General features: G+C 32.3%; 1 protein-coding gene and 1 non-coding gene across 2 annotated transcripts in view; one reads left to right on the top strand and one right to left on the bottom strand.

The window, feature by feature from the left end:
- The first annotated feature begins 2322 nt into the window (after positions 1–2322).
- Positions 2323–2429, top strand: LOC145168232 (small nucleolar RNA R71). The gene has a single exon (XR_013741800.1). It is a non-coding gene; the product is annotated as a small nucleolar RNA R71 (small nucleolar RNA).
- A 5967-nt stretch (positions 2430–8396) lies between these two features.
- Positions 8397–14184, bottom strand: part of LOC145164795 (GDSL esterase/lipase EXL3-like) — a 135215-nt gene continuing 129427 nt past the window's right edge. Inside the window, exons 3-6 of the mRNA XM_079083474.1 lie at positions 10450–10580; positions 9822–10055; positions 9189–9444; positions 8397–8587 (exon numbers count right to left, since the gene is read on the bottom strand). Coding sequence (XP_078939600.1) covers positions 8397–8587; positions 9189–9444; positions 9822–10055; positions 10450–10580 — 812 coding nt within the window. The remainder of the gene's footprint in view (positions 8588–9188; positions 9445–9821; positions 10056–10449; positions 10581–14184) is intronic.

Genomic DNA, 14184 nt, shown 5'->3' with positions numbered 1-14184 from the left:
CCCATACCAGACACCACTTTCGCTTCCTTTGTCACAACACTTTCATGAGACTTAAGAATACCCACCATCTTCACCAATGAATAGGTTTTAAACTGCTCGTGAGCCTTCACGGTTGATACCACAACCATCCATTCGAGTCTTAAACCATTCATAAGTGTGACCTTCTGTTCGATTACTTCTCTTCCAATATTGTGCTTGATTATCTTGCTCAAAAGATGGTTGAAGCGATCGAATGTCTGAATAAGTTTTTCATCTGGCTTTTGTTGGAAAGCACCGAACTCAGAGAGCAATAGAGTTTGGGTAGAATGCTAAGGTCTTCATCAGTGGAATACAGCTCTTTAAGTCTATCTCAGATCTCTTTCGCCCTGGTGCAAGGGCTTACCAACCGAAAAGTATCGGACTGTAGAGCAAAACGGATCATTCTCATGGCTTTAACATTACACAACAACTTATCTTTTTCATCTTGAGGAATCTTCTCCACATCAGTCAAGAGTTTGTTGTACTCCTTTTGAGTCTTAAGAGTTCTATTTCTTCCAGAATGAACAAAAGGACCCAATGTAATTGCTTCCCAGATGAGATATCCATTGTCTTCAGAACCAACGACATAGTCCTCAAAGTGATGCGTCCAAACTTCATAATCTTGAGTGTATAGAATCGGGATTCTGGTTGTAGATCCAATGTTGTTGGAGATGTTGATCGGATTGGTTTGAGTGCTTCACCTTGAAAACTTCACCTTTAATATCATTCCCTTGAAAACCATCTTCTATTCCAAAAGTTTCTTCTTCATCTCCAACTCTCAAGGTAAGCTTAGACTCGCGAATATCAACCAAGGCACCAGCAGTATTAAGTAGAGGCCGACCCAAGATGATTGGAACATCATGATCTTCTTTCGTATCCATAACCACAAAATCAATTAGAAAAACAAATTTCCCAATTTTTACTAAGATGTCTTCCACAATGCCCCTAGGATGTGTCACTAAACGGTTTTCCATGTGAATGGTCATTCTTGTAGCCTTCAAGTTCGGAATATTGAGCTTTTGATAAAATGAAAAAGGCATTAAATTTATGCTAGCCCCAGAATCGTCTAAAGCATAAGTCTTCAAACTATTCCCAAATTCACATGGCAGAGTGAGGCGTCCAGGATCTCTCATCTTCTTTGGTAACTCCCCCTATACAGCCTTTGAACTCTGCTCACTAAGAACTACCTTGGAATTTTTCTTCAAATGATGACGTGTATCTATCAAGTCTTGTAAAAACCATGCATATTCGGGAATTTTAGACAACGATTCAATAAAAGGAGTATTTATTGGAATACTCTTTACTTGCTTCATAAATTCCAAATGCTCTTTTTCCAGTGGATGACAATTAGCTCGGGACGAAAACGGTAAAGGAGGACGATAAGCCGGAATGTTTGCTGAATTTTTCTGTTCAGACTTGGCCCACGTCGTGAGCTTTGAAGGATCACGTCGTGAGTCTGGTATTTCAGCAAAAAAAATTTCTTTGATTTTTGACTTTTTCGGCTTTGATTCGGACGGTTGTGGCTCTACTTCTAGTGCTTCTAGAAACTTAGAAATAGCCTATTCTTCAGTTTCAATCATCATGACTTGCGAATGAGGTGTTTTCTCAGGAATTGGGTTAGATATTCTTTCATTAACCAAAGTGGTTAGTTGACCAAGTTGGGCTTCGATATTTTTAAATGATGTCTGCTGATTCCTTACCAATGCTTGCTGGCCTCTTATTACTGCATCAGTGTCATCATATCTCTTCTCGGAAGCTTCCATAAATCTATATAAAATAGACTCAAGATCAACTTTCTTTTCAGGAGGTGGTTGTTCTTTTTGGTAGAAGCCTCGACATGTCTGCCTAAATTTTTCTTCTTTTTGCTTCTTGTACTCTTCGTATGGTAACCACTCCTTTGGTTTTCTCCAATCTTCATCATATTTATCCCCACTAGAATAGCAAACTTAAGCCTTTTTATTTCCATGTTCATCCAAGTGGCATTCCTTTGTCAAGTGTGGTCCATTGCATCTTTCACATCCAACTCTAATAGCATGAATTGACTAGTCCATTTTGGTCATTCTTATGTCCATTGTGTCAAGCATAGCTAGTACAGCAAGCATGTCTTCAGAATTTTCACCCCCAATGCCTTTTGCTCCTTCATTTCTTGGATTGTAGTACTCACGAGAATGCTTTGCAAATTCTTCAACCAACTCCTTGACTTCGTCCGGATTTTTCTTAGTTAGTGGTCCTTGAGAATCAAGGAGTTGCATTGTCATGACGTTCACACCATCATAAAATATTGAGAATTCTTGTTGTATGTTAAGGTCATTTTGAGAACAATTTCTTAATAACCCTTTATAACGCTCCCATGCCTCATAAAGTGATTCACCCGGATTTTGCTCAAAGTTGGCTATTGCCTTCTTGAGTTTAGCTATTTTTATGGTGGGCATAATTGTTCTAGAAATTATTCGCGCATCTGTGCCCAAGTAGTTATCGCACCAGGTGGTAGTGCCTTCAGCCAGTCTTTTGCACCTCCTTTAAAAGTGACCGGCAACATCCTTAGCAAGAGTGTCTCTCTAAGAACATTTGGGACATTGAAATAGTCTGCAATGTCATTGACTTCATCTAAATGCTTGTAAGCATCCTCATGATCCTTCCCATAAAATGGTACATGCTTAAGTGCAGTAAGGATGTGTCCTTTCAGCTCGAAATGGGGCAGTTGCATGAATTGTAGGTTGTACCAAACCAGGACCAGCATCGTCTCTTATCTGCTTCTTGTATGCTCCCATGGACATATCAGCAATGTTTGCCATCTCGTTTTCTGGCTCGTCTTCAGATTCACTCCTATGTAGTTCGGATTCGTATTCAGATTCTATTGGATTAGGTATTTGATCTAAGCTTTCAGTTGTGCTCTTGTCTTTCGAAGATGTACTAGACTCTCCCATTTTCTTTCCCGACTTCTTTCCAAAGACTGATTTGAGATCCTTAAAAAGTGACTTCTTTGGTGTTCCGTTCACTCCTGCGTTCTTATCCGTCTTTTTGTGGATGGCTGACTCTGGATCTTCAAGTGGTGGCACCAAAGGTGTGTTGGAACCTCTGGTCATGAACTACTGCAAAATAAACAAAAATAAAAACGTAAAACTGAACAAAAACAAAGAAATAGAAAAACTACTGGATTCACGTCGTGAGCCTTGAAAACTCACGACGTGAGTTTAGTGCTGAACAAAAACAACTAAGCTGAAAAATAACTTTTTGCAGGTTTTACCCCACAAAAAGGATCGATTAACATAAAGCAAATAAATTAACAACTAAAACAGCCGTTCCCCGGCAACGGCGTCAAAAACTTGATGTGCACAAAAGTACCCACTAATTTTAAACTATTAACCTAACTAACTTAACTAACTAATATGCACCTAGGCAGTGTACCTAGTCGGATTGTAATGTAGTCTAAGTAAGTCGGGGTCGAACACAGCGAATGGTTTTAATTAATTAATTTACCTGCTATTAAATTAACCTAAATTTTAGCAAAGTAATGGTTTTTATCTAATTTTGCAAGTTTAGATGAACTTAATTTCTTAAATTAATTCAATCAAATAACAAAACACTTCTGTTAGTTTGAATCCACCTTCCGTCAATGGTTTAAAATAATACTTATGACAATTATGTTGGTTACCAATTAAGACATTATTAGCAATTCAATTCCAAATTTACTAATATTAAACTAATTCATGTAGAGCTATGTATGGTCACACATAATTTAACACATAATCAATTTATTAAATAGAATTGGAGCTATGTAAGATTGAATTAATAAACAAAATTGTGGTCATAATATGAGTTATCTAGCACAGCTAAATTTAACAATTCAATTCCTTAACTAAGATTGGTTCGATCTTAGCTCTAATAATCTAATGTTCACTAAATTACTAGGTATTCAAATTCATGTAGATTAATGGTCACTAACTACACAGAATAAGAAGTTTAAGCAATATAATTATCAAGTCAAGCATGCTAGGTATAACCAATCGAACACAAGACATAACCAACAAGAAAAGTATAAATCAATAGAATAAAACCATGAGTTCCAGCTTCATCTAGCTAACATAAGCAACTAGATTTAGCTGGACATTCTAGCAAATAAACACAAACAAGTTATAATCAAAAACATGTTTAAAAGTACCAAACTAAAGATTGAATTATGAAACTTCTTCTTCCTTGGTATTCAATCCACTTTCAGGCCTTCTTTTTCTCTGGTTTTCGACTTCTGAACCCTCTCTCAAGTCAGCTCACCTCCTAAAGTTGTAGGGATCAAGGACTTATATAGTTTTGGATTTTTCCTGACTCACGTCGTGAATCCAGTAGATATCCGTATTCAACACGGATTCCTGATCTGCGATGTTTATCTTCTAGAAAGACCTCCCCCACGTCGTGAGCTTTGAATACTCACGTCGTGAGAACGTGTTTTTGCTGGATTTTTATCTTTTAATCCCTTTAATCTCTAAAGTTCCATTCTTTAACGCTTTTAGTCCCTTTCTTCAAAATATCTTCTTTTTGGCTGCAAAATATAAGTTAACCTTATAAGTACCATTATTCTATGCAAATAACCAAAATATGTATAAAAATGTACTTCAATATTGCCTAGAAATATGTATAAATATGGCAATATCAGAGAACGATGGTGGTTGTTCAGATATGATGAAGGCGGCATTGAATGGTGAAAGTGGCATCAAGTGATGAACCTGGAATTTGAAGGTAAGCAAGTAGGTGAGAGGAGATTGCATAGGTTGGAGGGGTTTCAGTGTGTGTGTAGGCCGGAGAGATGCAGTGGTGGTGAACGATGGTAAGATGAAGTGAGACGGTGGAGAAGGTGATCAAGAAGATTTAGCCAAGAGGGACTTCATGGGTTATCCTGTAGAAGACGTAAACTTTTATTAGAAGAAAAACTAAAGAAGATTTAACAAAACTTATAAAACTAAATGATAAAATGATTAGATCGAACCAAAGACTGAGAATCAGAGCACTCATCCCACCTCCTTCTTATTCAAGTCATATGTTGCTGCATCGAAAACTTAACATCGAAAGATTAACTGAAGATAAAATATTGAAAAATTAACAACAACAAATCACATAGATCGAGCTAGAGAGCATATGGAGGAGAAATACGGCGGTGGTGGGATGCCTTTCGCATCCATCTCGAGATCTTAAGGAGGATGAAAGAGTGGCGACATCTTTTACTGGAGAGACGCATTTTTGGGTTCCATCCGATTTCAAAAACTTTTGAATTACCTGCTTAGATGGAGTTATCGTGAGGTTGAGGCGAGCAAATATTGTGTATAGATTAAACTCTCTATTCTCATTGGTTGAGAGCATTTCACATGGATCACCAATAGTTAAATCCTCACCTTCTAATATAAATTCGATGGCCCAGATTTCCTCTCCTTGTTTTTAAGACTTTGTCTTAATATTTTATGGATATATACATTATAAAGTAGTAAGATATATATATATATATATATATATATATATATATATATATATATATATATATCCCTGTGTGGTAGGATGTACGAGTAGTGTTATGTTGGTTAGAGTACCACTAGGCAAGTTATCGTCTAAAGGGATGCCTTATGGGTTGTTTGTAGTCACGTAGGATAGACTGAGAACTCTTGATCTAGGATTTCATGCATGTTCCTTGTTTGGTTATGTCTCTAGAGTAGGATCATCTATTCGGGTGTCTATCTCACCTCTAGTTTCATATGGCTATGCATTCCTTGCAGATTTCCGGTAGCGGAGCAGTGTGTTGTGAGAAGCCTAGTAGGCAGTAGTGAACTATTCGACATGTAGATTGATAGATGCTTGTACTTCTGTACGTACTTGATTTCTTGTTTGTTTATATGTCGACATATTGTGGTGGGTGAGGTTGAGGCGGTCCACTTGTGTGCTATAGGCCAAGATACCAGGTGCGGGCCGGCTGTAAGCCGTAGGCACAAAGGCTCGGGAAAAGTGGTTAGGTTGAGGAGGTAGGCCAACATAACCGTGGTAATCCAGTCCGATGATTGTGGGCCCAATATGCATGCTTGTATATGTTTTGTGGTGTGTGCTATTTTAGGGGAAACTCACTAAGATTTGTGCTTACCCAGTTGTTAATGTTTTTCAGGTTCCATCGGTGATTGTGAAGGTGAAGGCGTGACTGTACACACTTATCAGCAGCATTGAGGATTCCACGGTTATTATATCACTCTGATTTTTTTGATGTAATTTGAAACAAATGGTTTTCTTAACATGAATGTTATAATGGTGAATTTTTACCTTAATTAAAAGGAAAAAATTTTGTTTATAAAAATGGGACCTTACACCGTGATTTTGTTTATTCTTGTGTCTTAATCCATTCAGACATCCTTTGCATTTCAATTTAACCATCATTTCACCAATTTATGGGCTTATAAAACATATTATACATAATTTATCATTAATTTTCAATCCATTCATCTAATTTGACTATATTCCATGAATTTATCATTTGCATGACTTAATTGGTGTAGACACAAACCCAATTCATCAAAATCTTAACTTCCAATTTCTTGGGTTTATGCTCATCCCCAATCTAGTTTGAGAATCCACCATTCTTTTATCATGAATCTTTGACAATATATGTTTATCATCTTGTTTCCAACACTTCTAACAATTTATCATACCATAATACACATGAAATTTTAGAAATTCAAGATTAATCACACCCATCGGTATATCCAAGCAAACCTTAACCATACGAATGAATTACCTTTGAATCAAGTGGAAGGTGTGAATTTCTAAACCATTTTGTTAATCCTAGCTCAAGACTCCAATCTTGGGCCTCAAATCCTTTGAAAATCATCATATAAGCTTTAAATTTGATTGGGGTTTTGAATGGAGCAAAATGAGCGAACCCAACTAAGTAATTTGCTTTTTGTAGCCGGGAATGACACAATGTATCTTACCATTGAACACGTCACGTTCCTAAAACTGCTTCGTGTTCCTTATATTTTATTATAGCATCATACTATGGACGCATCACATCTTACACCCATATGCGTCTCGTCAAATGAAAGTGCACTGTCCTTACACGAAATATCAACGTAGTACTGTTTTACATCAAATGGGTCCTATGCGTTGCGTTGTATTTTACGTATTGTTTTCTTGGATGCCATGCATTATTTACATGGACGCGTCATGCATGATCTACAAAATCATGCATTTTCCTATTTTTTTCTAGAATCACCACTACAATCATAATTCATATCTTAACATGTTCACTCATGGTTCAATGCACCAACATATATCTATCGATACAAGTTACAAGATTCTTGAGGATTACTCCCAAAAATCCCAAAAATAACTAAAATTCCCTTCGACATCTGAATTTCCATTTTAATCAACGTTATACACCATAACAAAGATACTAACTCAATTTAATAAGGAATTTTGGTTGAAAACTCATAAAATCCTCAAAATGACTTGTATATCCTTTTTGGTTAAAATACACGACTTATACAACTAGTTATATTTTTCAACATTTCACCACCTATTTAACCCATGCAATATTTTAAAACAAGTGTCATAGGAACCAATTTTATGAGCTTTGGAATATCATATTTACTTGAGATTGTAATAAATGAATATGTATTATTTTTGTTGTTGATTTAATTATCACATTTCAAAATATTGAAATCTTGGAAATTGAATGATCTTTGTTAGTTAACTGTTGTTGGCTTATATGTTTCTCTTGAACCTTTTACCTACATTATGGATTTGTATACCCTTTGGCTTTGGATTTTTGTTACTAAACACTTTAAAAATGAATTTTGGGTCTACAATACCCTTTATCTTGGATTATTGAACTTTTGGCAACTTAAAATATTTAAAAACTATTACTAAACACTTTAGCTTTGAATTTTGGATCAAAAATACTCACTAGGCTATCCAAACCTAAGGATACTATTTTGACATTCTTTCAAATTAGATTTTTGTAGAGAGATGAATTGAAGATGACATAGACATTTTGAAGGCCACCTCTTGTGTGGTAGCATTTGAACAATGTTTTCTTATTGTTGTTATTATCCTGCACATTAAAATTTATAATCTTTTGGGACTTTATTTCCACACTTAAAAACTTTTAAAATATTTGAACTAAAAAAATTTTGGTTTCATAAAGTATTTTAAAACCACTATGTTTCATACATTCATGGTATTATGTTACACATTACATAGTAGAAAAAGATTCTTATACGTTTAGAGGATGAGTTTATTAAAGCATATGATTCTTATATGGAAATTGGTACATGCAAGTTTGCCCACTAAGTTTTACAATGCATTCAAACTTCTATGATATGAATCTTTAGTAACACCTAGATATGAACTTAAAATAAATCATTAACATATTTTCCTACCACTTGGTTTATGAGGATGTTGTATCCTTTGTCGGTTGGATGGTAACTATCCCAAAACAGGTATTTTGAAGGATCAACACATGTTGGGAGGAATCGATTGCATAAAATAGCAGCCTCTAAGTTTCCGGTGCCACAACAACCTTTATCCACAACTTCTAGTCCTGAAATGTAAAACAGGAAGCTTTTGAGAAAAAATTACTAAGCATTTAAAAAAAAGGTAATATGTGAAGGTAAGTAATTGAAAATTTTTGTTCACGAAATACCATTGAAATAAATGTATTTTGTGTGTTAAAGTTTCTGGTTGATTACCTTATGATAGCACGTGTTTTAAAATTAATGTTGTGTTTTGAAAATATAAATAGTTTGTTTGCCACATATGACATTAACCTAATATATTTTTATTCCAAACAAAAAAGTTTGATTCATGTCTATAAAACATCAGTAAATCTATTATGTGAGAGGCAAAATTAGGACTCAACAACCAGCTAAAAATCTCATATATGGAAAACCAAAAATTAGTAAACACCCGATACTACCAATGTTATTTTCATTTGTTTTATCCCAAATCCCAAATATATCATCCCAAAATCAACTAAGTTATGACCTAGGGCATAAAAATAAAAAGATAAATGTTAATGATATATATATATATATATATATATATATATATATATATATATATATATATATATATATATATATATATATATATATATATATATATATATATATATAAGCATTAAAATGAGAAAAATCAAATACCAAATTGATTTGGGTTTTGCATAATATCAAGCAAGGGGTTGTATATGTCGATGTAGACAATCCTGGATTCTGCATGAGCTCTATTGAGATACTCAACTTCGGATTGTAACTTGTTGTTGTATAGTTGTGCTGCGTTGTTTTGCTCTTCTGCGCAAACTCTAAGTCCACCACCATTAAGTGTTCTTTGTGCTGGCAAGCACCCTAATGGAGGTGCGCCAAATATTGCGATTTTTCTAGATCCAAGGTTGTATATATCCTTTAATGTAACTCAAATATGTTAATAACAATATTACTTTTAAATATAAATTTATCTATTAAGGGACCCATGTGGTCTTTACTAGAGCTTACAATGTGTAATTAAACATGTGTGTAATTAAACATGTTGAGATTTACAAGATTACATAACCGATTAGATACAGGTCGACTTTCGACTTTATATTGACCCGTCTATATATTTTTTCAACTCAATATATTAGATAACCGAGTTGTATGCAAATCGACTCACTTGCGTATTAATGTTTAAATCAAATAGAAAGGTTATACTCCGTTATAATTTTAAATGTTACTAGATGTAGAAAACACATTTGGCAATTTAGGATAGACTATAAAAAACTAATTAAATAATATATATACCTGTATGAAGTTGGAAGCTGATGATACCATCAGATCCGTGTAAGAGGCGATATCATAATCCAATTTCCTTATGCGGAGTGTGAAATACGTATTAGCAATATCGTTGCTACCTGCAACCACCGTAATCAAGCTATTCGCTAGTATAATCTGAGTTCTTTCTTCCCCCACAATACCCTTGAGCTTCTCAATATACTTTTTGAAATTGTTTAACTGGTCTACCATAGACAAAACCCCCTGATACAAAAGTTTTGGTTTTTTTTTTTTTATTTCATCATTGAAAATCATTGTATTTTTACTATTATTATGGTTTAACAATTATATTCCAGCTATGTCAATGAAACTCATTTAAATGTAGCAGATTTAGTGTTAAAAATTTACATTGGAGCTATTAAATTTTATAAAACTTTCTATTGTATCCACTTTAATTAATCTCCTATAGTCACATCAAGTCAAGATGTTCAACATTATTAAGCTTAGCTAGGTGACTTTCATTTATAAAATTGAAATATAATTGTTAAACCATAAAAATGATAAAATACAGTGAATTTTATGTATTTTTCCCAAATTAAAGTCAATTATATAAGCATAAGATGGTATTTTAATGAAGTATGTATAATTGGCATATTACCACTGTCTTGGGAGTTTCAGGATCATATCCTGAGCCAGCTGAAGCAAAACTAACTCCACTTAGAAGCTCTTTATCATTAAGAGATAGATCATCATATGCGGGCAAAATTTCTTTTACTCCTAGTTCTTCAGCTGAAAATTCAATGAAAATATGCTTATTTAATTTTTTTTAATAATAAAAATTTTCGTAGAACTAGTTCAAAGTTGAACAACCATCGAAGTGGCAAAACTTGTTAAGGATATTGGTTGCGTTCACTTGATAAAAATAAGAGTCATGAAGTTTATTATACTTAGAATTTATATTTTCGATCAAAATAAGAGAACCACATTTAAGATCTTAGGTAAATTAACATAAACGTATCAATAGCTAGACGTGTATTTATCTTAAATTCAGGAAAATACTTTTGAAGAAGTGCGTAGAATTTGAGCTTGTGCATCATTAAAAGAAGTATTTAGAGGCTAACTTTACTTCATAATCGAGTACCAAAAATAATAAGTTGATAAGTTATTTTTTAATGTTTGATAAATTCTGCTTTTATATATATATATATATATATATATATATATATATATATATATATATATATATATATATATATATATAATGACCAAAAATAGCATCATATTGTTGATTTGTTTATGACAATGTTTTAAAAACCAGTTTGAATTGTCCGATCGAATCGGTTGGAACGAGAACCAGAGAAGAGAGCGGTTCAATTAGCATCGTTTTATGTCTATTTATGAACCGGAACGAACCGGCCGATTTTTACAAAAATCATGTTGAACCTGTTAAATTAAACTGGTTAAACCGAAAAAAAACACATGAAAATGAAGCATTTGCAAAATAAACATTGGTGATCTTTTTCACATTTTTTTTTAGATTTCTCTGAATAAAAATACATGGTAAATGTTATGCAGTTTTATGATGTGTTTGTATTCGTCTAAAACTATATTTTGTTTCAATATTATACTTTATTTCTTTTATGTACGTGCAATGATATAAAACTTATGGTTATGTGTTTTTTTAATGTATTTGGATTGATCTATAATTTATTTTTATGTGTTTTTTAATGTTTGAACTTGTGGACATCAAATTCTTGATTTATGTATATATGTATGTGTAGGAAAATATGAAAAAATGATAAAAATTATAGAAATCGGTTACCCGACGGATGAACCATGAATCGGTTACAATATCGGTTCAACTAAAAACCGGTTTTTAAAAAATTAATGTTTTATGGAACTGATATTTCCACTTAACTTTTCTTATCTATCCACTTATAAAAAGTTATGTTTTCTTTTTAGGCCCTTTGAAAACCACCGGTTATGAAAACCCTGTAATTGTGATTTATTTCCTAATTAACTTGATTTTGTCTCAGTTTTTAGTTTTAACCTTTATCTACTTTTGTAAACCCATTTTGTTTTCCCAACAGGCCAATTACATCCTTTTTCGGTTTTCTTTTTACTTTACTTTTTATTTAATTTAATTCTGATGTTATTTATTATTATATATTATTAAAATAAAGCATATATAATTAACAAAACTATTTAAACTGTTGAAGCAAATATCAAATAAAAAAAATCATATAAATGTGATATCAACATCAAACGGATTTAATATTATCAGAATCAGTTAAATATCTTCGTTTGATTTATTAAGTGTCATGTCATATATTAATAAAAAATTTATTTCTTTTACTATTTTAATATAAGTTGTAATCGCGGTCACAAATAAAATAACGGTCATGAACAACGGTTTTGAATAGCAGTTCTCGCGATGCAATAGCGACGGTAAAGAAACATTCAACCTATTCGGGTAAGATATTCAAACTAATGCATAACATAAAATTGTTCAAAAATAATGTATAGTAAGAACCGCTATTTGAAATCACGGTCATGAACGCTATTTTATATGTGACCGCGATACCTGCTTAGATTGCGTCACTAATAAAAGACTTAAATTTCTTTTATTAGCATATGGTATGCCATTTAATTAATCAAACAAAAATATTTAACTGATTCTAGTAATATTATTTTCGTATGGTGTTGATATCACATCCATATAATTTTTTATTTAGTTTTGGTTTCAAAATTGTAAATGTTTTTTTATATTTGTATCTATTCTATTTTAATAATATATAAATAATACCAAAACAAAAGAATATAAATAAAAGGAAAAAATAAAACCAAAATTAAAATAAAACAAAAGAATAAAAATAAAATGAAAAAATAAAACCAATAGAAGTAGGAAACCCAAAATCAAGGAGTAGGTTTCCAAATAAAATGTGCAAAATTAAAATCTAGGAAAAAATTAATTTAAAGGTTGAAATAAATTTACTGGAATGATATCAAGAAGAAGATTTTGATAAGTGTAATTTTCAAAAAGGCATAAAAGGAGAATTATAATTTTTTTAAGTGGGTGAAAATAAAAACTAAGTGGATATATCAACTCGCTTTTTTATATATAGTTTATAGTTTGTAACTATCGTGCGTTGCGGCAGCAGTATTATGTTTGAGAAATAGTACAAAGTATTAAAGTAAGTTGCTACATGTTGAATAAAAATTTAGGAAGACTTAAATTGACAAACCACCAAAGTGAAGGGCCAACGCCATGCCAAGCAAAAATAATCAAAACTGTGTTATATGTGACATGTATATAAAAATAAATGAAAGTTCTAATAATAATAAAATAAAAATATTATATGTGACGTGACTCATACGTATGAAGCGTATATAAAAATAAACACTAAAACGTAAAAACAAAATTATGTCGAAACGTATACGAACTCAAAGTTATATTGATGCTTACTTAAAAAAGCAAGTGATTTTTATAAATGAATGAACAAAAAGTTCTAAATTTTTGCCGAAACATTGACCATCTCTAATTTATAAGAAATTTTAGGAAGTTAGAAGAGCAGTAACCATAAGAAATCATATTATATATATTACGGAGAATAAAACAAAAGTTTAGAAAATAGAAAGCGTGAAATTAACATTTTTCAAAGTTCAAACAATGAATGACTATGACATTTTAAAAAGTAAAATATTGAACTTTTTCAAACTATAAGGATTACAGCAATAGAAACTAAATTGCCAAAATCTGTCTTTTGTTTTTAGTATGGATATAATTTAAAATAATATTTTTGATACAAAATTAATACCAATAACATTAAAAAAAATATTGTGTAATTCTAATACTGATTATAAGCCATTAAAAAGGCATTAAACATAAACTAATAATACTTTTTTTTTATAGAAATAACATGCTCGTCGAAAAATCATCTAAATTAAATCAAATGCCAAGCAATAAAAAAGGCATGGAAGTGAGAAATAAAATGTACATATAATAACCAATAGCTAAGGATCATTTATCGAAGAGTCTTTGATCTAGCGGTAAGGAGTGATCCTCTCATTTGAGATGTCATGGTTCAAGTTTCACTTGAAACATAGATTGTAGTTAGAAGTATATTAATTTGTCGTTTAAAAAAAAGATCATTATAATAAAAATATTACGTTGTAAGAAAGGTTAATATTGAAATCGATGCGTGTATAATTGAGGAGAAAAAGTAAGGGCTTGTTTGATATCTTGTTGACCGGTACGGTCAGTATTTTTTTACCAACTCGATCTGGTCAGCCCAATCAGCCTGTTTGATACCCACAAAAAATACTTATGACCCGGTAAATAATAGTTGTCCCGGTCCTATGAAAAAATGATGTTGACCGAGTCTCCTGCACG

This window comes from Lactuca virosa, chromosome 3 (genome assembly GCF_052849685.1).
Source record: "Lactuca virosa cultivar CGN04683 chromosome 3, Lactuca_virosa_CGN04683_v6, whole genome shotgun sequence".
NCBI classification, from domain to species: Eukaryota; Viridiplantae; Streptophyta; class Magnoliopsida; order Asterales; family Asteraceae; genus Lactuca; species Lactuca virosa.
Note: the sequence above shows the minus strand (reverse complement) of the source record. Positions and strands in the feature narration are given on the sequence as shown.